The 23,471-nt window shown below is 45.8% G+C and overlaps 1 protein-coding gene across 10 annotated transcripts in view; it reads left to right on the forward strand.

Moving 5' to 3' along the window:
- RNF24 (ring finger protein 24) overlaps nt 1–23,471 on the forward strand; it is a 67,960-nt gene that overhangs the window by 28,176 nt on the left and 16,313 nt on the right. The window contains exon 2 of one of the 10 annotated variants that reach the window (XM_035103049.3): nt 7,946–8,074. The exons of 7 other annotated variants lie outside the window; for them this stretch is intronic. In XM_035103049.3, the coding sequence (XP_034958940.1) occupies nt 7,998–8,074 (77 nt within the window). In that variant the 5' untranslated portion in view covers nt 7,946–7,997. Of the gene's footprint in view, nt 1–4,392; nt 8,075–17,851; nt 21,562–23,471 lie in introns of those variants that run through there. 2 more of the 10 variants (XM_060278355.2, XM_035103051.3) reach the window with 2 other exon arrangements.

Here is a 23,471-nt window from a genome sequence, read left to right on the forward strand (position 1 = left end):
AGGGTTCCACTCTAAAGTTTGACCGTTACAGTAAATAACTGTTCTACAGTAGATGGACCTTCAGGAGGTTATATGAGAAAATAAAATATTAAGCACAACGTTAAAAAGAAAAAAGAAAAGTGCAAAAATTAGACTGGACATTGCAGTCTCCGTGTAGACTCGGCTCCAAGATGGAGACTGCAGGCAGAATTAGGCCTCTGGCCGATGCTGCAAATATCAGGTTGCACCTAGAATTCTTGGACCAAGAAGCAATGACTGATCCCCGTTTCTGAAAATATAAAGGCTGGCTGTGTCCCAGAACCTTCCATGTAACTCGAGACCTTCAGCGCCGGAGAGTAATAATTCAGTCGGCGCTCTCCCTCTTAGAACTCGGTGCTTATTCATTTTTTGATGCGCTCGTTTTCTGAAATACACACAGCAGCGCGAGGGCCAGGGCTGGGCTTGTCACTGGAGAGCGATCACTAATTGACTCCGAGGGCTACCCCTTATTTTTTGTCCTCATTGAGTGTTGTCAGCCTGGAAGCTGGGAGATGCCAAGACTTGCAGCAAGACGTTTTTTCAGTGGCGTTTATTTCTGTCCGTCATCTTCTCATTATTCCCGTCAAATCAAAGTACAAGTCTGCCAAACTGTTATTACAACAAAAGAGAAGGCCAAAGAGATAATGCTAATGGTTTAAATAATAGGTACAGTAAATAAAATCAAGATTATGAGAATAGCATATATTCCAACAACACTGTTTATCTAAACAGAATGGTATAGGTAAAGGACCCCTGGATGGTTAAGTCCAATCAAATTTGACTTTGGGGTGCGGCCAGGGTGGATAAAAAACAATGTTTTTGTTTTTTTGGTTTTTTTTAAATAGAAATTAAAAAATGGATTTTTAAAAGTTTAAATCAGATTTTTAAAAAAAATCAGACTTTTTAAAATAAAAAGCTTTTGGAGGAAAAATCTTTCTAAAGATAGTTTTCTATTTAAGTTACATTATAGTCCAAAGGCTATTCATCAGGAAATAAGGATTTTTAAAAAGTTTTTCATGTGTGCTAAAACTCAGTCTGTTTTTTTATTAAAAAAACAACAACAACGTTTAACCACATCAGTTAACAAACATGGATACATATGCTATAATGTTATTGCTTTAGTTAAATAAATTGTTTAAATTGTTATTAAGGAAATGATCGTTTTTCTCCTTCCAATAAAGTACAGCAGAAAAGTTATCCAAATATACTGTAGTTAGCTTGTTAAACCTCACAATAATTTCATAATTATCTGTCTATGTATTTCTAAAAGTATAACCAAACCAGTAATTTTTGATATAACTGTAAAAACTACTCTGAAAATTTATTATTCCAAAAATGAAACCTTAAATGTATATATTAAGATTATACCAACAAGAACAAGTCTTTAAAAAAAAGAAAAAAGATTTAAATCAAGTCTTACTGACTAGTGATTTAAATCATGATTTAAATCAAATCCACCCTGGGTGCGGCACTCATCTCACTTTTCAGGCTGGGGGAGCCGCCGTTTGTCCACAGACAGCTTTCTGGGTCATGCGGCCAGCAGGACTAAACCACTTCTGACACAACAGAACACCATGATGGAAACCTATTTATCTACTTGCACTGACGTGCTTTCCAACGGCTAGGTTGGCAGGAGCTGGGACAGAGCAACGGGAGCTCACCCCATCGCGGGGATTCGAACTGCCGACTTTCCGATCGGCAAGCCCAAGGGGCTCAGTGGTTTAGACCATAGCGCCAGCCACTTCCCTGCGGTGATATATGTGTGGCCTTGCATGCTCATTTTCTATTTGCAAAAAACTATTTTTTGTATGGCGCCACAATCCATCATGTGATTCTTCTCCAGGCAGTGCAGTCCACAAAGCAGATGATTACCTCCTCCTCTGCAGTTTTGTGAGATTTTGGCCATGGTAAAAGCAGCTCTGCAATAATGTTTGGGGTGCTGTATTTTTTTTTTATTTTAGAGATGGCCTGTTGTAAGGCATCTGCAGCCTGTGTTTCAAACGCTTGCGCTTCTCCTTGACTGCGGATGCACGCAATGTCTTGACCTTTTTTAAATTCTCCGGCATGTTAGTTGCTAAATCTTGCAGCTGGTGCAGACAATGCCATACTTCCTTCCATCGTTTCAAATTTCTGGTGACATTTAAACACTGTTGAGGGAGCACCAGCCTTCCACAACCCGGTGCCCTCCAGATGTTGTAGACTGCAATTCCTTTCAGCCGCATCCAGCACAGTTCTGGTGGGAGCCGTGGTCCAAAACATCTGGATTGCACCAGGTTGCAGAGGCTGATGCAGGATATATGCCAGGGATGGAATTGAAAGTTGCACGAAGGAGATGGGGCCACCAGTGCGAGAATCTCTGCTCACCTTATACAGTGGTTCCTCGGGTTACGGACGCTTCAGGTTACAAACGCTTCAGGTTACAAACACCGCTAACCCAGAAATAGTACCTCGGGTTAAGAACTTTGCTTCAGGATGACAACAGAAATTGTGCTCCTGCGGCACGGCGGCAGCGGGAGGCCCCATTAGCTAAAGTGCTGCTTCAGGTTAAGAAGAGTTTCAGGTCAAGAACGGACCTCCGTTAAACAAATTAAGCTCTTAACCAGAGGTACCACTGTAGAACTATTTCCCCCTGTTCCTCTGGGGGTTCTCCTGACAACCCCCAGAGGTAATTTGAGGGGGCACAGGGGAGAAGAAAATGGAAGCCCTATTGTGCAAGCGAGACTCATTCCACTGTCTGCTGTTAGCACAACTGTTTAGTGTATTAGCTTTTTAATTTCATCATATTTTTTCAGAGTTGGTTTGTCCCTATCTGCTTCTAAAATTAATTGGTACGTAGGCCACTCTCCTTTCATATTTCTTTTTTTTACTGCCATGGCTTCTGTAGGTGATGTCCAAAGGGGTATTTTTGTTCTAGTGTTCCTTACTATTTAGTCCATATCTTGTACAGTGATGCCTCGCGCAACGAAACATTCGCAAGATGAAAGCGTTTTGCGATTTTTTTTGGTGACTCGCAGGACGAAATTTTCTATGGCCGTGCTTCGCAAGACGATTTTTTTGCCTATTTTTTGTTTGTTTGTTTTAAATCCTATGGGAAACCGCAATACGAAACGACTGGCGGAACGAATTAATTTCGTCTTGCGTAATTACTTTTCCGTATATTAAATAAGCGTGCCATCCGTACCGATTATCATGGCCTTCGAGGGAAGACCTGGTTTCAAACACCTGAAGGGACATCGATTAGCCATCCCTGGTCAAGTTCTGCACTCAGGAAAGATTCTGCGCCTTGTGTCGATTCTTCGTCATCTGTGCTGTGCTGTGTTTGCCATTGTGTATTGTTGCCACCTGCGTAATTCTCTTGGGCTTTGTTTAGTCACGGCAAAATGCTCTGGAAGGTGCTGGCATCTCGCCCCTGACCTCTGAAAGTCAACAGCCGCTTCTTAAATTGCACCGGACGTTCCCCACGCATTCTTCATGCGTATCTGCCCTACCATAAGAGTTAGGGACTTCCTATTTGAAACAAAGCAGGGTTGCCAGGAAGCCGTCTTCCTTGCGTCACAAAGCGTTCGGTGTTCTTTCTGGCAGTTCCTCAGAATCGCAACACACCTCTGGGGACACAAGTGGGCTTCCTTCGCTGTAATGGGCACAATGCTTAGAGGTTTCCTCTTTCGCTCTTCGCTTTTTCCTTTCTTTGCATTCTACATTAGAGGCAACAGCTGCTCAGATGCCATCTCAGGCAAGCGAGGGCTGATGCCACAAGATTATGGAACATAATCTAGTTCAGGCATCCCCAAACTGCAGCCCTCCAGATGTTTTGGCCTACAACTCCCATGATCCCTAGCTAACAGGACCGGTGGTCGGGGAAGATGGGAATTGTAGCCCAAAACATCTGGAGGGCCAAAGTTTGGGGATGCCTGATCTAGTTCCTTGAAAAGAGGAGTTAATTTTTGGATTGTGGGTCAGTTTTGCTTGCTTGGGGGACCATCTCTCTCTCTTATTTTAGTTCCCTCAACAGTATCCACCTTTCCTGTGTAGTCAGTGAGTGGCATAACCCAGAGGTTCTCCAGGTGTTGCCACGCTACAATTCCCTGATGGGTGTCGGAGTCCCAAGATTTTGTGGAAGGTCACTACCTCCCCATCCCTGGCACAACCATTTCATCCTTGCTCCCAACTATAATCAGAATAAAAAGCATGCATTTGTGTACATTCAATCCTTGCGGCATTTATTTTCCCCTCTCCTTGTTGTCTCACCCAGGGGTTTCCCAAACTTGGATCTCCAGCTGTTTTTGGACTACAACTCCCATCATCCCTAGCTAGCAGGACCAGTGGTCAGGGATGATGGGAGTTGTAGTCCAAAAACAGACCCAAGTTTGAGACACCCCGGTCTAGCATGTTGGCCTGCTTAACACATACAGTCAAACCTCGGTTGTCAAACGTTGTAGAAGCCCGTTCGGCTTCCGAAATGTTTGACAACTGAGGCATGGCTTCTGATTGGCTGCAGGAGCTTCCTGCGCTCAAATGGAAGCCACGTTGGACATTCGGCTTTTGCTTCCGGGTTTTCGGCATTCAGGAGCTGCAACGTTCCAAAACAGAGGCGTTCAGGAACCGAGGTTTGACTGTAACACTAATCCATGGTTTGTTTAACAGACCATCACGTAAACCACCAATTGTCCTACAGATGATCAAATAAACCATGGCTTACCTTCTCCAAAGTTTTGTTTTGTTTTCTAGCTGCTCATGCCTTTGTAGTCAAGAGAGCATAGTTAAGGAAGGATGCTGTGTGTGCACATGACGCCACGCCATAGTTAAAAGAAGCCAATGCTCCTAGTTCAGCCACTGGGGAGAGTTTTCGCATAACACCAAGCCATTGTTTAATAAACCAGGCCATTTTTAGACTGCAGAGTCTTTTGAGGACAGAGACCTGTCCCTCTCTCTCGGATGAGGTTACTGCATACCGTTCCCCCATACACTGCTGACCCTGTAGAAAGAACAATAAGTCTTCTTGGTATCATTCGTCTTCCTGTATGTTATATAATCTCCTGTCAGTTCCAAGGATGAGCAGAAGTGATTCTAGCAGTTTAAAATCAATACTCCCATCCCTTTGTACGCAGAGACCCCAATTAATTTGTTTGGTTCCTCCCACACTGAAGAGGGTGTACCAAGGAAATTGCAAGTTATGTAAGCCCCCAGCTTGCAAGAGTGGTGACCTTCTGCTGATCGCGCAGAGCAAGTGGCACGTTTTCCTTGCCCGGTATTGAGTATTCATGTCAGTCCTGACATGCGGTGCCGTTCCCCAGCAGGCCTGCGATAAATGAAAGCAAAACACTGGATATGACTTTTTGATCTCTTCGTTTTTGACTTTTTGATCTCTTCCTTTCCCACCAATCGCCAGAAAACAAAGAAATGGGAAAGTGAAACCTTCAAGTTTGTTGATTCCGCTCCACATTGCAAAGCTAGAATGCATGATTAAATACCTTTTCCTGGGCAGATGGAACGTTTACCCTCGGTAATGGCAGACCGTGGCTTCAAATCCTGCTTTCTGACCGATTCTGAAGTATGTTTCAGGTTCTGGGTGGTTCGTGGGCCAACTGTGCAACACACCCCTAACTTTGTCTGCTCAGAAGTTAAGTCTTACTGAATTCAGTGGGGCTTACTCCCATAGAAGTGGGTCTAGGATTGCACCTCTCAGCGTGGAAATAGCTTTCCAAAATGTCTAATCCTTATGTGCCAAAAAAAGAGGCAGTGAAGCCTGAAGCTTGGCTCTGTTCCATATCTTACTCAGTATTTTTTATTTATTTATGATTAATTAAGAGCTGTTTGTAACTTTCCAACAAAATTCATGACACAAATATCCTGCAGAGCATAAACATTTCCTTTATTTTGGTGACTCCTGTATACTTTTTATAAAAAGGCTTTTCCAGCTAGACCTACATTCCAAAAGCTGCCTTTTACAACTGCATTTGGACAACAACAACAACAATTTATTTATTTATTTATACCCTGCCCATCTGCCTGGGTTTCCCCAACCACTCTGGGCGGCTTCCAACAAAAGATTAAAAATACATTAAGACATTAGTCATTAAAAACTTCCCTAAACAGGGCTACCTTCTGATATCTTCTAAATGTCAGATAGTTGTTTATTTCTTTGACATCTGATGGAAGGGCGTTCCACAGAGCGGGTGCCACTACTGAGAAGGCCTTCTGCCTGGTTCCCAGTAACTTCGCTTCTCTGCTGCCAAGACCATATAACACCGGTACTGAAAGACCTACATTAGCTCCCAGTATGATTCCGAGCACCATTCAAAGTGTTGGTGTTGACCTTTAAAGCCCTAAACGGCCTCGGTCCAATATACCTGAAGGAGCATCTCCACCCCCATCGTTCAGCCCGGACATTGAGGTCCAGCACTGAGGGCCTTCTGGCGGTTCCCTCCCTGCGAGAAGCGAAGCTACAGGGAACCAGGCAGAAGGCCTTCTCGGTAGTGCCACCCACCCTGTGGAATGCCCTCCCACCAGATGTCAAGGAAAGAAACGACTATCTGACTTTCAGAAGACATCTGAAGGCAGCCCTGTTTAGGGAAGTTTTTAATGTTGGATCTTGTATCGTGTTTTTAATATTCTGTTGGGAACAGCCCAGAGTGGCTGGGGAAACCCAGCCAGATGGGCAGGGTATAACGAATAAATTATTATTGTTGTTATCATTATTATAGTGACATCATAGTGCTTTAAATGCACTGCGTGACTGTTGCCTTAAATTGAGCAGCTGTTGGGTTTGCTGTGCGTGCATTTTGGGGGGTGTTGGAGGTGGAGGAATGCAAAGGCAAGGCATGATGCAAGAAGCCCTGCTTCCAACAGGGCCAGAGTTGCCCTGGAGATAGCCTCTTCGTGAATCTGTCATTCGGAGGTTTGGGGTGGAGACGGTCATGCCCTGCGCAGGACATTGGTCAATACGTCCCCTCCCTCCTTCTCTCTCTCCCTCGCTATTTGCATTTCGTCAGTGCAGCCAGGCGGTGTTGCAACTTTTACAGCGCTGTTTCCAAATTGGCCAGCTGATAAATGGGTAACTTTTCTGTCCTGGCTACATAGTCTCTCCTCCTGATCATGAGTGGTAAAGGCAGAAGCCGGGGGGGGGGGGGGGAGAAGGACCACACGCAGGCCAAGTGTGTTTGGAAGCAGTGTTAGAAACTCAGCTAGGTGCCAAACAGCTCTTTAAACCAGGCTTACAGTCGCCAACACGGAACACTTAGTTGCCATTTGGAGGCCAGGCAGATCTCAAGTCGTATTTTTCATTCTGTGTGGCTTTTGGGTTCCGGAAATTCGTTTAACTGGACACTGAGTGAAGAAGCTCTTCCTTTGGCCGTCTTCCGTCGTTTCCCTCAGTTCTTGCCGGCACTGCTTTTTGCGAAACCACACTGTGAATCTCTCATCTTGCTTCCCTCTCGGGGAGAGAATAGGATCTGGGTCTTGGCATCGACCAGTGGGAACATAACGTAGCATCTTGGGATGATTGAGGATTAGATATTATTAGCTCTGTTCCAGGCAGCCGTTTCGCCCTGGCAGAAATCCCAGACATGCACCCCATGTGGAAACCTCAAGTTGTTGCCGTGTTGCCTTTTTAACCAGGGAGTCTCCCAATCCCCCACTGAAAACCTAAAAATTATATCCTGGGACGTGAGCCGACTTAAAGCCTCTCGGCTGCCTCTCCTCCCTTACGCCCCTTTTGCTCAAGTTAAAAAATAGTTACTTAGAAATTGCTACCAGCTGGAGCTAAGCCTCCTGAACTTTCCCCTTCTTCTTTAAATAACATTTGTGGTGTATTCTTGGCCAGCGTTTTGACATTTCTTGGAACCAACAAACCCCTCTCTCTCTCTCCCCCCTCTCTCTCTGTCGCACACCGACACACAACACATGCACAATTATTTCCTTTTCACAGAATTGTAGAGTTGGAAGGGACCGCGAGGGTCATCGAGTCCAACCCCCCTGCAATGCAAGAATCTTTTGACCAAGGTGGGACTCGAACCATTGACCCTGACATTATGAGTCTCAAGCCGGTTCAAACGAGGTACATTTCATCTCTGATTTTCCTTAGACTTTTCTTAGTTTGTTTCTTATCTTTTCCTTTGCCCGTAATTCTTTTGGGTTTTGAGACACTCTTTCTGTCCAGTGCTAAAAATCTGAGGAATTCCTACATGGAAAACTGTATTTCCCTGCAACAGCTGTTCCTTTCCAGTTTTCTGCAAACCTTTAAAAACAAAGGGTGGTATTCAGCTAACTTGTATTCAGAGAAGACCCATTGAAATCAATGGACCTAACTTGTTCATTCATTTCAATGGGACTATTCTGAATTCTAAAAACTTAGTCAAATACCACCCAAACTGTTTAGGCAGCTAGGGAGGGCGCTTCGTTGAAGATGGGTCACTGCACCGATCCTGCGTCGTCATTTTGTTTTCCAAAGGGATGGCCATGTTAATATGTGACAGCGAAACAAACCCAGAGCCCTGTAGCCCTTTTAAAGATTAATTTGTTACGCCTTCAGCTTTTCTGGAGTAGACTCTGCTTCCTCAAAGGAAAGTCCCTCCTTAATTTGCAGGTTTCTATATTCATAGGTGTAGAGGAATGTTATTTTTTATGTTTTAGCCAAAGGTAGGGTCTGTTTTTTGGGACACAGGTGGCACTGTGGGTTAAACCACTGAGCCTAGGGCTTGCCGATCAGAAGGTCGGCGGTTCGAATCCCCGCGACAGGGTGAGCTCCCGTTGCTCGGTCCCAGCTCCTGCCATCCTAGCAGTTCGAAAGCACGTCAAAGTGCAAGGAGATAAATAGGTAGGCTGCAGCGGGAAGTTAAACGGTGTTTCCGTGCGCTGCTCTGGTTCGCCAGAAGCGGCTTAGTCATGCTGGCCACATGACCTGGAAGCGGTACGCCAGCTCCCTCGGCCAATAATGCAAGATGAGCGCCGCAACCCCAGAGTCGGTCACGACTGGACCTAATGGTCAGGGGTCCCTTTACCTTTACTAGGGTCTGTTTTTACTTTCCCCCAGGGCTGAGAATGGGAAATGTGGTTGGAATTTGGCTGGGGATTTTTGTGGGAAAGTGGTTTTCTTTCCTTTGTGTCTGTGATTTGCTTTCCTTCAGGTGGACAGGCTTGTTTTTGCATGTACAGTATTTAATTCGCTTGTGCTTTTTCTTCTGGAGGAGAAGAAGAAGAGTTTGGATTTGATATCCCGCTTTATCAGTAGCCTAAGGAGTTTCAAAGCCGCTAACATTCCCCTTTTCCCTTCCTCCCCCACAACAAACACTGTGTGAGGTGAGTGGGGCTGAGATACTTCAAAGAAGTGTGACTAGCCCAAGGTCACACAGCAGCTGCATGTGGAGGAGCAGGGAAGCGAACCCGGTTCACCAGATTACAAGTCCACCACTCTTAACCACTACACCACACTGGCTTTCTGGTGGTCCTACGGTAGCCAGAGCCAGAGCAACGCTGGGCTCCCAACTCCCATCATCCAGTGTGGCCAATGGTTGGGGATGATGGGAGTTGTAGTCCAACAAGATATTGAAGAGCATCATGTTGGCCACCCCTAATGTAGATCTAACATGGGATACTAAATGGCAGAGAAGCAGGCGTGCAGACATTGACGGGTATTTTCAAGCGTTTTGATCAAACCACTAGCTTCTGAGGTTGATGTTGCCTCCTTTCCCAGGAAGCTACGAGTTCCTCTGGTTTGGGCTAAGCAGATGCATGTGAATTTTGAAATACAGAAGGTGTTTTGCCCAAGCCTGCAGAGAATCTGGCCCCACCACCAGCCTGACAAAGACCAACATCCTGGGTCAGGACATCTCCAGCCTTCCACGCAACAGCATTGGTGACCACATGCTTGAGGTGGTAGATGATTTTCTCTTCCTGGGTTCCACCATCAGCCTCTCCCTGGATGCTGAGTTGGACAAGCAGATTAGCAAGACAGCAAACGGCTCACATCTCCAAAAGGGCATGGGAGAATGAGATGCCAACGTCCAATTCCAAGATGAAGGTCTACCAGGTTTACATGTTGAGCATGCGACTTTATGGAAGTGAGTTGTGGGCAAATTAGAACCGCCAGGAGCAACACATGGCAGGACAGAGTCCCCAGTGCTCTCCCAAGCTCTTATGGGGAGCTGGCTTCAGGCCCAGGCCCGTTGGCAGACTGAATCTGCGTTTCAAAGACGTCTGCAAATACGACAACATGACTGGCAACATCAGCCATGTGGGAATTCCTTGCGCGGTGCCTGGAAGCAGAGAGTCAAGTCGGGCACCCACAGCAGTGACCGGAGGAGGAATGACCGCAAGGAGGAGTGCAGAAAGAATAAATTCCCTGGTGCACCTGCAGCAACACAACCAGACGCCTTCGCCTGCCCCAGCTGCAACAAAACATGTCTCTCCTGTATCGGTCTCTACAGCCGCAGCAGGCGCTGCAAGTTCCAACAGGTTGATTTTACCCCCAAAGGCGAACTCCTCTGTTGCCTCCCGAGACAAACGGATGCCAATCAGAAGGTGGCTGACACTCAGTTGTCAGGTATCTTTTTAGTGTAATAAGCTAAGTTTCCAGGGTTCAACACTGACCACGATGGAACCTCAAGCCGGATTTTTGAAAGCAACCACAGGAAATCAAATGTTAGGGTTGTGTATATCCCAAACATTCGCCTCGGGCATCCTTGTCTCTGTTGTTGTCTCTCTGTGTTGTGGTTCAAGCAATAGGGCTTTCAGTATTTCTTACTTCTTCCAGTCTTGCACCCTGCTGTAATTTTCCTCTCTGTCGCTGCTGGGCTGTTTTTGGTATCTTTCTCCGTCTCCTTTTGATCTTCCTCATGGGTCAGCAGTCCTGTCTTTCCTGCAGAGGTGTGTTAACTTCCCCTGAAACAGATTGTGAACCGTGGTTTCTAAGCAGAGTTTGGATGGCCACCTCTCATGAATGCTTTAGTTGAGATTTCTGCATTGCAGGGGGTTGGAATAGGTGTCCTTTGATGTCCCTTCCAGCTTTGTGATTCTATGACGGCTGACTTTCGCCCCACCCACCCCGATAGTCATTTGCTGAAGTCTTTGCTGATGTACAAAGCTGAGGGGAGCCAAGGAAAAAGAGAATGGAGGCAGTTTGCAGGGTGGGAGACAGAAGGCAGGACCAGAGGCAAGGAAGGGGAAAAAGAGACATTTTGAGTATGTCAACAGCTGACCACTGTTGGTGGCAGGATACTGGTCTGGTATGGGTCTTGATCTGATCCAGAAAAGCAGTTATTGGGGTTCGAATCAGCATCTTGAGACCTTACGCAATGTGAGTTTGGTCCTCAAATCAGGGTTTAACTTTGAGCCTCTTCATACAGTTGACATATTTCCAACATATTCATTCTGTGAAAAGTGTGAAGGGGAGCTGTGCTTGCACTGGTGCCAAGTACCAAACTAGTGATTTAAACTATTGATTGATCGAAACACCGACCTTCTAACAAACGGATTACATTTACTTTCCTGTTGCTCAATCTTCAATTACCGGTTGCGACTTTGTAATAAACAGAAGCCACCTTTCCCTGTGTGGTGGTGGTGATGACATCAGAGCATGACACCAGAGCGTGGGTGGTGGTGATGACATCATGCTGTGGAGGCGGTGCTTGTGGCAAAAGTGGGCTGGGCTATTGCATTAGGGCAGCCTTCCCTGGCCTTCTGCTTCTCAAATATTTTGGATCATGGCTCCTCCAATCAGCCGCAGCCAGCATAAGAAATGGCAAAATTCCACCCTCCAGTCATTCATTTTCTTCTTCTAAACTATTAACCATCAAGAATATAGCCTCTTCCACCTTAAATCTCTCCTTTCTCAACAGCAGCCTTGCAGAGGAAAAACTTGGGAAAGTTTTGACTCTTCAGCCAGTAATGCATGGAAATATGCTTTTCTTGTCGGTATCTGGTTGTTGTTTTTATTAAAAAAGCCTCTTAATCTCTTGCCTCTGGCCAAAGGCAAAATTATCTCTGAAATGGTCACAGAAATATTTGGCTGGTCTTTCTCCCGGGGCATTTTGGCACTCTTTATTTAACGTTATCTCCTAAAGAGCATATTGAAGAATGTGACTCAGAAGAGAACGATCCCGCAGGTCGCAACGGAGTACATTTCCGAGTGTTTCTTTCATTCTCGGCTTTTTAAAGCATATTTTAAGAAACATTTTTTAAAGGGAAAAGAAAACATGTTTCCAACGGTGGGGCAGGGGCTCCCTTGGGAAGGACTCCTGACGGCCTCTCTTAGAAGAAGAAAATAACCGGGCAGGGTTTTTTTTTAGGGGGGCGGGCGGGCGGGCACTGTCAAGGGTTAATTTGTCCTAGTAAGAATTCTGCCTTGTTCTGTGTTCAAGTCACTCCTTCATCTGCTCAGACTCTGGAAATCCCTGCTGTTCATAGAACAGCTGAATGGATTTGATTATTAAAGACACTTTACTTTGTTTGGAGTTAATGCCTAGATATTTCCTGGGTAGAGGCAGTATTTGTGCCTCGCAAACAATGTCTGGGCATGTCGCAAGTATATTTTCATTTAGATTTTGCAAAATCTAATTTTTTCTGACTTCTCCATCCTAATTCTTAAGTGTTTATGGGGCGCTCTAGAGCGCCATACATAACATCACTTTTAGGTAATCGGCACGACAGTCCGGCGATGCAGTTTAGTAGTAATATTACCTTCCCTGTTTCGTTTTATCGTTATTATTTATTGAATTTATATGCCGCTCTATACCCAGAGGTTTTGCAGGGGGTGGGAGGCCTTGCCTGAGTATGGCGCTGCGTGCTGCAACATAAACGCGTCTCACTCAACTCTGGATGCAATTATATCGAGCTTCCCAATGACAAAATAAGACATTTACATTCCACCAAGAGTCCGTGACTTTAAATAGACCCTTTGCATAATTGCAGACAAAGTTGTGCCTCTTGATTTCTCAGTATTCCTTTGCGTGGTGTTTTACTGACGACGAAAACACACACCGAGGGCTCGCCCGCACTCCCGCTTGTTCCGTGCCTAGAAAGCTTGTGTCCAAGACCTTTTTCCACTTGCCTCCACACAACATGACCAGTCCAACGAAGTTGATGTTGAAGAATCATTGCTTTGATACTGGTGATCTTTGTTTCTTCCAGTACACTGATATTAGTTCGCCTGTCTTCCCAAGTGATGTGTAAGATTTTTCAGAGGCACCGTTGATGGGAACTTTCGAGGAGTTAGAGATGGCGTTTATAAGTGGTCCATGTTTCACAAGCATACAGTAAAGTTGGCAGTACAATAGCTTTGTAAACAAGCACTTTGGTTTCCCTGTGAATGTCCCGGTCCTCAAACACTCTGCAATTCAATTGGGAGAAAGCCGCACTCGCAGAGCTCAGGCGATGCTGGATTTCGGCATCAGTGTTGACCCTTGTGGAAAGATAACTGCCTAGGTAGGAGAAGTGAAATATGTACATCGTATAGGAGCCTACACAACACAAAACACTGTTGCTGTATTTAGGTTTTATTCCATTTGTTTTTTATGTTATATTTTGGAAATGTACATCCATTTTTTTCCTTTACATTTTTTGGGGGCCCCCAAGGTAGTGGGCCCCTAAGCTATAGCTTGTTTAGCTTATATGTAAACCCGCCACTGCCCACTTCATAAAAGAGCAGTGATAAGGCTGCAGGGATGTATTATGTGGAAGATTAGGCAAGTGAGGCGAGCAAACAGCAGGCTGAGAGCACACAAAGCACACCCTTGCCCCACCTTGAGCAAAGTGCTCTCGCACCCCCACCCCACCCCAGCCCCGATCCTCCGCAGCTGCTTATTCCTTGGGATTTCTGAAGAGCCTCTCAGAGGCAATGCCACGAATCTGGGTTATTTGCAGTCTCGATTTGGCTTTTCGTTTTTTAAAACGTAGCCGTTTCAGTCTTCTGTTCTTCTCGAGCCATGTCTGTGGTTTTCGTGCCAAGTTTGCCTTCCTTTCAGTTTTTTCCCTTGTTCTCCAATGGATGCAAAGTGCAGAAAGAGAATCCTGTTTTGTCTCCTCGTGGCCTTCAAAGGGGGTTTCGCCCAATTCGGGGAGAGATACGGCTGTCAATGGCTACGAGTCATCGCAATGGCTTTGTGCTCGTTCCAAGATCAGAGCCGCCATGCTACAGTAGGGGACCCCAAGGTTCCAAATTTCAGTCGCGCCCTGCGCAACGCCACCCCTCTCCCTCTCATGCACTATTCTTAACAGGATGGGTAAAAATCAATTGTTATTTTTCAACAAAATAAAAAAAATCAGTGTTTTTTAGAATTTAAATTGGATTTAAAAAAATCAGGGGTTTTTCAATTTTAATCGGATTTTTAAAATAAAATGCTTTTGGAGGAAAAATCTTTCTAAAGTTTTCTATTTAAGTTACATTATAGCTCAAAGGCTATTCATCAGGAAATAAGGATTTGTTTGAAGTTCTTCATGTTGCTAATACTCAGTCTTAAGGTTGTTCTTCTTGTTGTTTTTGTTTAACCACATCAGTTAACAAACATGGATGGATACATATGCTATAATGTTATTGTTTCAGTTAAATAAATTGTTTAAATTGTTATTAAGGAAATGATCATTTTTCTCCTTCCAATAAAGCACAGCGGAAAAGTTGTCCAAATATAAACAGTTATTAACTTATTAAACCTCACAATAATTTCATAATTATCTGTCTATGTGTTTCTAATAGCATAACCAAATCAGTAATTTTTGATATAACTGTAAAAACTACTCTGAAAATTTATTATTCCAAAAACGAAACCTTCGTCTGGTTGCAAATATTAAGATTATACCAGCGAGAATGAGTCTTTCTGTAAAATAAAAATATGATTTAAATCAAGTCTTATTGACTAGTGATTTAAATCGTGATTTAAATTGATTTGATTTAAATCTAATCCACCCCAATTCTAAATAATAGCTGTGGCGTCCCCAACGACATCCCTGAGACTCTGTGCCCAGGTTGACCGAACCATTTACACCCCCTAAACACCCCCCTCTGCACTCTGCCTTTGAATATTAACTTCTGGGTCGTGCAAGTAGGGAGAGTGTTTTGTCCCTCTCGTGACCTGCTTGTGGACGTCCCCTGGGGGCACCTCATCAGACCAGGCATTGTGTCAACACACAGCCAAGTGCCAAGGTATGACCCGCCACCATAGCTGCCAAGTCTCCTGTTTTCCCCGGGAAACCCCCGGTTTTACTTACCTTTTTCCGGTGGTCCCCCGTATCACTTCGTCTCCCGTTTTTCTCCGTTATTTTCTCCTGCCGGCGGCCATTTTTTTCTTTCTGATTTGCCCTTCTATGGGCACAAAAAATGGCCGCTGGCGGCTTCAAAAGTCGCATCTACGCATGACCGGACGGAAGTGCATAGATGCGATTTCCGGTGTCGGCGGTGGCCATTTTGGTGCCCATAGATGGGCAGTGCGACACCGGAAATTACGTCGACGCAACTTCTGGTGTCACACGGCTGCCGGTCCCAGATTCTGCAGTCCGGGACTTGGAAGGTAAGCCCGCCACGGAGGCCTCGCTTGGGTTTCCCACACTCCTCTTTAACTTGGCACCGTATTCAGCACCTGACAACTTCTTGCTTGCATCCGTCTGGCTCGGGAGACACCGGAGGAGTGAGTGCGCCTTTGGGGTGAAGTCAAACTGTTGGAACCTGCAGCGCCTGCTGTGGCTGCAGAGACCGATACAGGAGAGACATGTTTTGTTGCAGCTGGGGCAGGCGAAGGGCGTCCGGTTGTGCTGCTGCAGATGCACCAGGGAGTTCATTCTCTTTGCACTCCTCCCTGCGGCCATTCCTCCTCTGGCCATTGCTGTGGGTGCTCGACAGGGCATGGTGGCTTAATGTGAGTTGAATGCATGCCAAGTAGGCTGTGTATTCCTGTGGCAGTAGTCACAGAACTACCACCCCCATTTTCTTCCTCTTTTCACCAGTCAACCTTATTCCAGGAGGTCAGGGAAGCTGCAGAACAGCTCTGGCGAGAGAGATTTTGCTCGGGGACTCCTATGTCTGTTGGCTCCACCCAAAAAACACATACGTGCACATTCTCTCGCACGGATGTGCAGCTAATTATTTGTTAACCAAGCTGCGTTTATAATGTTTACCTCATTCATCCTCCTAACGAACTTAAGTGAGGCCAGGAGACAGCGACTTGCCCAATTCTGACAAAGGAGCTAGGCTCTGAAATTGAATTTCCTCCAAGTCTAAACCTAATACTCGACACCGCTTGTTCCCAAACACCTTCTGCCCTTGCATCCCTATAGGAGTTCCCTGTCCTGAAATAGTTTGAATTAAAGTATTTATATACTTCTTTTTCAGGTGGACCTCCCCAGCCATTCTGTATGGCTCCCAACAGAACACTAAAAGCAAAATAAAACTTCAAACATTAAAATTTCCCTAAACAGGGCTGCCTTCAGATGTTTTCTAAAAGTCAGATAGTTGTTAATAAAAATTAGGCAATGAGACAAGACGCAGAATTGTTTCTGCCATTCCCTGCCTTTCATGGGGTTGGACTAGATGATTCCTGGGGCCCCTTCAAACTGTGATTCTGTGGTTCAGGGCAATATACATCTTCAGAAGCCCCTCAGTTGGCAAATGCTAGGAAAAATCATGCATTGCGGGTTACCCAAATGGATTAGTTAAATTAGTAGGGGGGGGGGAATTGTTTGCATAAATGCATAAATGTGCACATTCAAATGGTGCTGACCTTGAAAGCCCTAAACAGCCTCAGTCCTGAAGGAGCGTCTCCACCCGCATCATTCTGCCCGGAGGTCCAGCACCGAGGGCCTTCTGACGGTTCCCTCCCTGCAAAAAGCCAAGTTACAGGGAACCAGGCAGAGGGGCCTTCTCGGTAGTGGCACCCGCCCTGTGGAACGCCCTCCCACCAGATGTCAAAGAGAAAAACAACCACCAGACTTTTAGGAGATATCTTAAGGCAGCCCTGTTTAGGGAAGCTTTTTAATGTTTAATAGATTATTGTATTTTAATGTTCTGTTGGAAGCCGCCCAGAGTGGCTGGGGAAACCCAGTTAGATGGGCGGGGTATAAATAATATATTGTTGTTGTTGTTGTTGTTGTTATTATTATTATTATTATTATTATTAGGCAAGGTTGCACAAGCGTATGTGTCCAACAGGACATGGCCGTGCTAAAACGCTGGTACGTTTTCAGTAAGATAAGAGTGTGTGTGTATATATATATATATATATATATATATATATATATATACACATATATATATATATATATTTAAGCGACCATCGCAGACTGATGTGGAAATGTGGGGAACTGAACCTAAAAGATTGGAGAAACGAAAAACAGAGAGAAACTTTATTTGAGCAGGTTTGCCCAGGCTTCACGGTGGCAGCTCCCCAGACTCTATCTGTAAGTCTTCTTAAGTCAGAAAATGGCTCCAGAACAAGGTGAGGGGGCTCCTCTGTGTGTGGGTGACACTTGTTTTCCACACTTTGCTGTCAGGAAGCCTCTCACTCCCATCAGCGATACCTGGCGTGGCCAGTGGTCAAAAATGATCAGAGTTGTAGAATTGCCCAACGACCCTGCGAGGTAGGTTAGGTCGAGAGGCAGCGAGCTTCATGTCCCAAGTGGGCATTTGAACCCTGGTCTCCCCTGTCCGAATTCTGACGCTCTAACCCAGGCATCCCCAAACTGCGGCCCTCCAGATGTTTTGGCCTACAACTCCCATAGATCTCTAGCTAACAGGACTAGTGGTCAGGGATGATGGGAATTGTAGTCCAAAACATCTGGAGGGCCGAAGTCTGGGGATGCCTGCTCTAACCACAACCCCCCCTCCACTGGTTCTCTAGTACAGAAGGCTGATATAATCATCATCATCATCATCAGAAATACAAAGTTGGGAGGAGATACTTTGACATGCAGGCTACAGCGAGGGGGCATTGAGGGGAGCGTGGGATATTCTGAACACCTGCGTAATAAACGTAAGACAGATAATGAAGCTGGTGGCACACCTTTGGGAGCAACCGTTCGGCGGCTTCGTAGAATTGTAGAGTTGGAAGGGACCCCGTGGGTCATCTAGTCCAACCCCCCCACAGCACAGGGAAAGATTCTCCCCAGAGGAGTATTACTCGCCAGAGTTTGTTTTGCAAAAGAGGTTTGTGCACAAGAGAGAGTTGTGCTTGCCCATATCTTTGTTTGCCCAATTAATTAATCACTCCTATCAGTTAACCCACACCGCAACCTTTTCATTACTGTTTATAAAGTGCAGGGAATTCAGGCAGCAGTGCTAGTGACCTAGTTTTCCTGCTGGTAAAACTCGAGTGAAGCAAACATGTAAAAAAACGTCCGCGGAAGCACAGGGGCCTTAACCCAAACAACCCCGTAACTCGATTCCGCCTCTTATTTTTATCCAGTAGCAGCAGCAACACACTATCCTTGTTGCAGGGAGAGTGGGCCAGGCTCCCTGTTGGGTGCAGAACAGCGTGAGGGGCAGGCGAGACCCTTTCCACGAATGGCGTCACTGGCGCTGTCCAATAGGTGCTTGCAATAGCCCTGTCTCCATAGCCCATGCTCAGTGTGTAATCAGAATGGCAGAAATCTCACTTGCCCCGCAGCAGATGACCCTGTTTCAAGTCTCCAGTAAAGGTAGCGCTCGCCTAACAGAAGCACTCTCTTAAGATAGCAGCATCTGAATCCCCGGGCATAAGCAGGATGTGGTGTAACAGTTAGAGTGTCAGACTATGGCAGTAAGAGACCAGGGTTTGAAACCCCACTCAGCCATGAAGCTCGCTGGGCAACCTTGGGCCCGTTGCTGTCTCTCCCCGCCCCCCTGCAATCTACCTCGCAGGGTTGTTGTGAGAATAACATAGGGAGAACCAGGAGCATCGCCTCGAGCTCCTCCGAGGAAAAGGTGACGTAGATGCAATAAGTAAATAAACAAGGGAATCTTTGTTCTATTTATTATAAAAAGTATTTATAAGCCGCCGTATCACAAAATGCCAGGGCATTGCACAGCAACATTTTTTAAAAAACCCTTCATGCTGAGTAGTAACCGCTGTTGTCTCAATGAACCTGTTTTCAGCAGTGTAGAAAAATGCCTCCCCGTGTCGACAGCTTTCTCAACACAGCTTGAATAAGCAAACCTTTCTGCATGAGTTCGTCATGCAGTCAAATGATTGACTGAGTAGCAGCTTGGCAACGTCCTGTTTGATGCTTGAACCCTCCGTGCACAGGAATAGCCCACGCAGCCAATCAGATACTAAATGGAGCTTTTTTAAAATAAAAAAGTAATATTCCGAACATGCTTGGGGTCTATTTCCTCCTTTACCTACCTGAAAATCAAAAGTGGCGCATTAAATATCTACCTCTTTTCCATCCTTTCTCTTTTGCGCAAATTGGCCTACAGATAAAGTCGCCAGCTTTTCCCTAGTAGAGTCCCTTCAACCATGAACTTGCAGAAACTTTAGCAGGTGGAGTCCCGGAATTGGGCATGAACGGCTAGGGGCATGTTTGCGTGCTGAATTTCAGGAAATTCAGGAAAGGCTCGTTCGTGCAAATGCAGTGGGAGTGTGAATATGCTTTGGGAATAAAAATAGAATTCCATTATACATGCTGTTTTGTTGGCTGCCAGGTGAAACATTTCCTCCTTTTGCTGGGGGCGTGCAGGTCCGTGCAGTTGAAAGACTTTTCAGCCCCACTCCTCGATGGAAAAGGCTCCCTGAGGAGCTTGCAAGGGTCAGTAACCAATAAGCCTATTCTAGGCTGCATCAACAGAAGTATAGTGCCCAGATCAAGAGAAGTTATATTCCCGCTGTGTTCTGCCTTGGTCAGAGCTGGGTAGCCCTATTGCTTAGAGTGTGGTGCTGATAATGCCAAGATTGCAGGTTTGATCCCTGTGGTGACAGCTGCATATTCCTGCATTGCAAGGGGGTTGGACTGGATGACCCTCAGGGTCCCTTCCAACTCTACAGTTCTATAATTCTATGACCACACCTGGAGCTGTCGCTCTAGCCACTACACCGCACTGCCTCTCGCCTGCGCACATCACTTGGTGACTCACCGCTTTTTTATTTGTTGTCAGTTACATTTATATACATCACCTTTCTCTTGCAAGGACCTTAAGGCAAGGCACGTCGTTCTCGCCTCTCGCCGTTTCATCCTCAAAAAAAACCTGTGTGGTCAGTTAGGCCAAGAGATGGCGACTGGCCTGAAGGTCAGCTTCATGGCTCAGCGGGGTTTCGAACCCTGGTCCCCCGGGTCATAGTCCAACACTCTAACCATTACACCACGCTGACATGTGGGCAGAGTGGTCTGTTTGGGAGCCAGTAAATATGCTGGAATTCAGGGTGTCCATTCCTGGCAGCAACTCTCCAGGAGTCAAAACAAGGTCCTCCTGCAGGGTGCAGAGATTGAACCTGGGCTCTTCTGCATTCAGGACAGGTGTCCCACAACTGAGCCACCTTGCATCTCAAGGAACAGTTCTTAAAGTCACAAAGCCGTCCACGGCACAGATTTTGCGTAAAATATGCGCACGTTGGTTTATGTGCATAGGTACAAGTTAAGTCAGTGCGGGACGGGGGTCTCGCAAGCTCCGAGCTTTGCAACATGCCCAGCAGCTCTGCTGTTGCACGAGGATTTGAACCCTGGTCTCCCAGGTCCTCATCCAACACTCTAACCCAGGCATAGGCAAACTCAGCCCTCCAGATGTTTTGGGACTACAATTCCCATCATCCCTGACCACTGGTCCTGTTAGCTAGGGTGTGTGGGAGTTGTAGGCGAAAAACATTTGGAGGGCCAAGTTTGCCTATGCCAGCTCTAGCCCAACGGCTCCTAGACTTTTTTCTCTGGGCCACCCTTTCAGAATGAAAATTTTTAGTTGATAAGAAATACATTTGGGTGGGGGGGAACCAATTCCTAGCAGAGCCTGATTTATGACACAGAACACAACTGCTTTATGATACGATCGTGCCACATCCAGAAAGTAGAAAACAACCCTGCTAAAAAATAACATGAATCGTTCCCAAAATATAATTATAAACAAGCCTCTTACATATGTACATTAAGCATGTATAACTCCATGAGAGGTGGGAGTTGGCTTTTGCCGGGTAATCTCATTTATGTTACGTCAAATTTGGGGGGGGGGGGAGCGCCATGTGAAAGTTGCAAAAAAAACCATTCTTGTGACGCTTGTAATTTTCCTCTGTCTCTGCCACATGCTCAATGGAAATCTCCTCCTCCTCCTCCTCCCCCTGAAAGCCAAACATAATAAAAGCCACGATAGGGAAGCCACGCCTGGAAACAAAAAGGGGAAACTGCTCTCTGCCTATAGGATCAGTCTCCGGGACCAAGCCAAGGCAGGGATCAGCTCGGAGCCTTGGAGAGCAGCCAGGTTGAGCAGCGGAGGCTGGAGCTTCCAGGAGGGAATTTCTGCCGGATGAGAGGGCTGTTTCTCGCAGCTGCCAAAAAGCATTATTCATCTTAGCCAGGAGCCACTTAGAAGGAAACTTTCTCCCGGTCCGTTCTTTAACCATTTTGCTTTCGTGTCCGACCCGTCGCCACGATGCCGCACAGCATGTGAGTCCTAATTTTGCCGGAATTGTCTTAAGCGCCTCTTAGAGGGCTGCTTGTATGAATGTCTCGGGAGGGAAATACTGAGAAGATCAAATAAAGAGGAAGGTGGCAAAAGTTTTGGCCCTCTGCTTTGTTTGGTGGGTGTTGCCTCTGCAGGGCTGGAGTTGTCAGCCTTTCTCAAGGTGGACAAACCAGCTTTGCATTTAGCATCTACACAAACCTCCATGTTGTCTCTTTTTCGCAAGGGGGGGGCAGGCTGAAGAAGGGAGGGACTTGGTTAACTCTGCCTTGTGGCAAAGTTATGGCGAGGGCACTTTGGAAGCCGCCTTATTTCTCTCTCTCGGCTCCTCCAGGTTTATTCTCTGCTTATTGAGCATTCGTCCTGATTTGCTTTGCTTACGCAGAGGTTGGACGGCATCCGGACTTTTATTGAGCATTTATTCCAGTTTGACTGCGGGACTGTCATACAACCAGTGCTTTTTTTCTTTGAAAATGTTTAGGGGTACTCTCATTTTCCTACTCATATTGAAATACTGCCCCTCAATAGGGCCAAACATAGATTCACAAAATGTTTAGGGGTACGCGTACCCCTGCGTACCCCCAGAAAAAGAAGCACTGTATACATCTATGTACTCCACGTGTTCAAACCTAGCTTATCTCTAGGAACAAGAACAGTGTTACTGGTCCTGGATTATTATTATTATTATTATTATTATTATTATTATTATTATTATTATTATCTCTCGCTTGGACTACTGCAATGCGCTCTACATGGGGCTACCTTTGAAGGTGCCCCGGAAACTACAATTAATCCAGAATGTGGCAGCTAGACTAGTGACTGGGAGCAGCCGCCGAGACCTCACAACACCAGTCTTGAAAGATCTACATTGGCTCCCAGTACGTTTCCGAGCACAATTCAAAGTGTTGGTGCTGACCTTTAAAGCCCTAAACGGCCTCGGTCCAGTATACCTGAAGGAGCGTCTGCCCGGACACTGAGGTCCAGCTCCGAGGGCCCTTGCTGGCGGTTCCCTCGCTGCGAGAAGCCAAGTTACAGGGAACCAGGCAGAGGGCCTTCTCAGTAGTGGCACCCACCCTGTGGAACGCCCTCCCACCAGATGTCAAAAAGAAAAATAACCACCAGACTTTTAGAAGACATCTGAAGGCAGCCCTGTTTAGGGAAGCTTTTAATCTTTAAGAAATTAGTGTATTCTAATATTTATGTTGGAAGCCGCCCAGAGTGGCTGGGAAAACCCAGCCAGATGGGTGGGGTATAAATAATTTATTATTATTATTATTATTATTATTATTAATTGTATGCCACTCTTCTAACTGCATTGCACCAGCCATTCTGGGTGGCTCCAAACAGAATATTAAAAACACAATAAAGCCTTAAAGCTTTATTGAACAGCTGCCATCTGCTCCTTCCATCAGACCTCAATGACCAGACAACAGCTAAGGTTGCTAGCTTCATTGCTGGGGCAATTAGAATATGGGCCACCAACTGGTTGATAATTCAGGATTCTAATTTGTGCTTTTATCAAATCTGTTTGTGTACACACTATCGTTTTATTGTTGCAATGGCCTTTGGCTAATGTGAATAAAGTTTATTATTATAAAGCATTAAAACTTCCCTGTAGAGGGCTGCCTTCAGGTGTCTTCTAAAAGTCAAATAGTTGTTAATTTCCTTGACATCTGATGGGAGGGCGTTCCACAGAGCCGGCGCCACTACTGAGAAGGTCTTCTGCCTGGTTCTCTGTAACCTCACTTATCACAGGGAGGGAACTGCCAAAAGGCCCTCAGAGCTGGATCTCAGTGTCCGGGCTGAACGATGGGGTGAAGACGCTCCTTCAGGTATACTGGGCTGGGGCTATTTAGGGCTTTAAAGGTCCGCACCAACACTTTGAATTGTGCTC

The sequence above is a fragment of the Zootoca vivipara genome, chromosome Z1 (assembly GCF_965207765.1).
Source record: "Zootoca vivipara chromosome Z1, rZooViv2.hap1.1, whole genome shotgun sequence".
In the NCBI taxonomy this organism is placed as follows: Eukaryota; Metazoa; Chordata; class Lepidosauria; order Squamata; family Lacertidae; genus Zootoca; species Zootoca vivipara.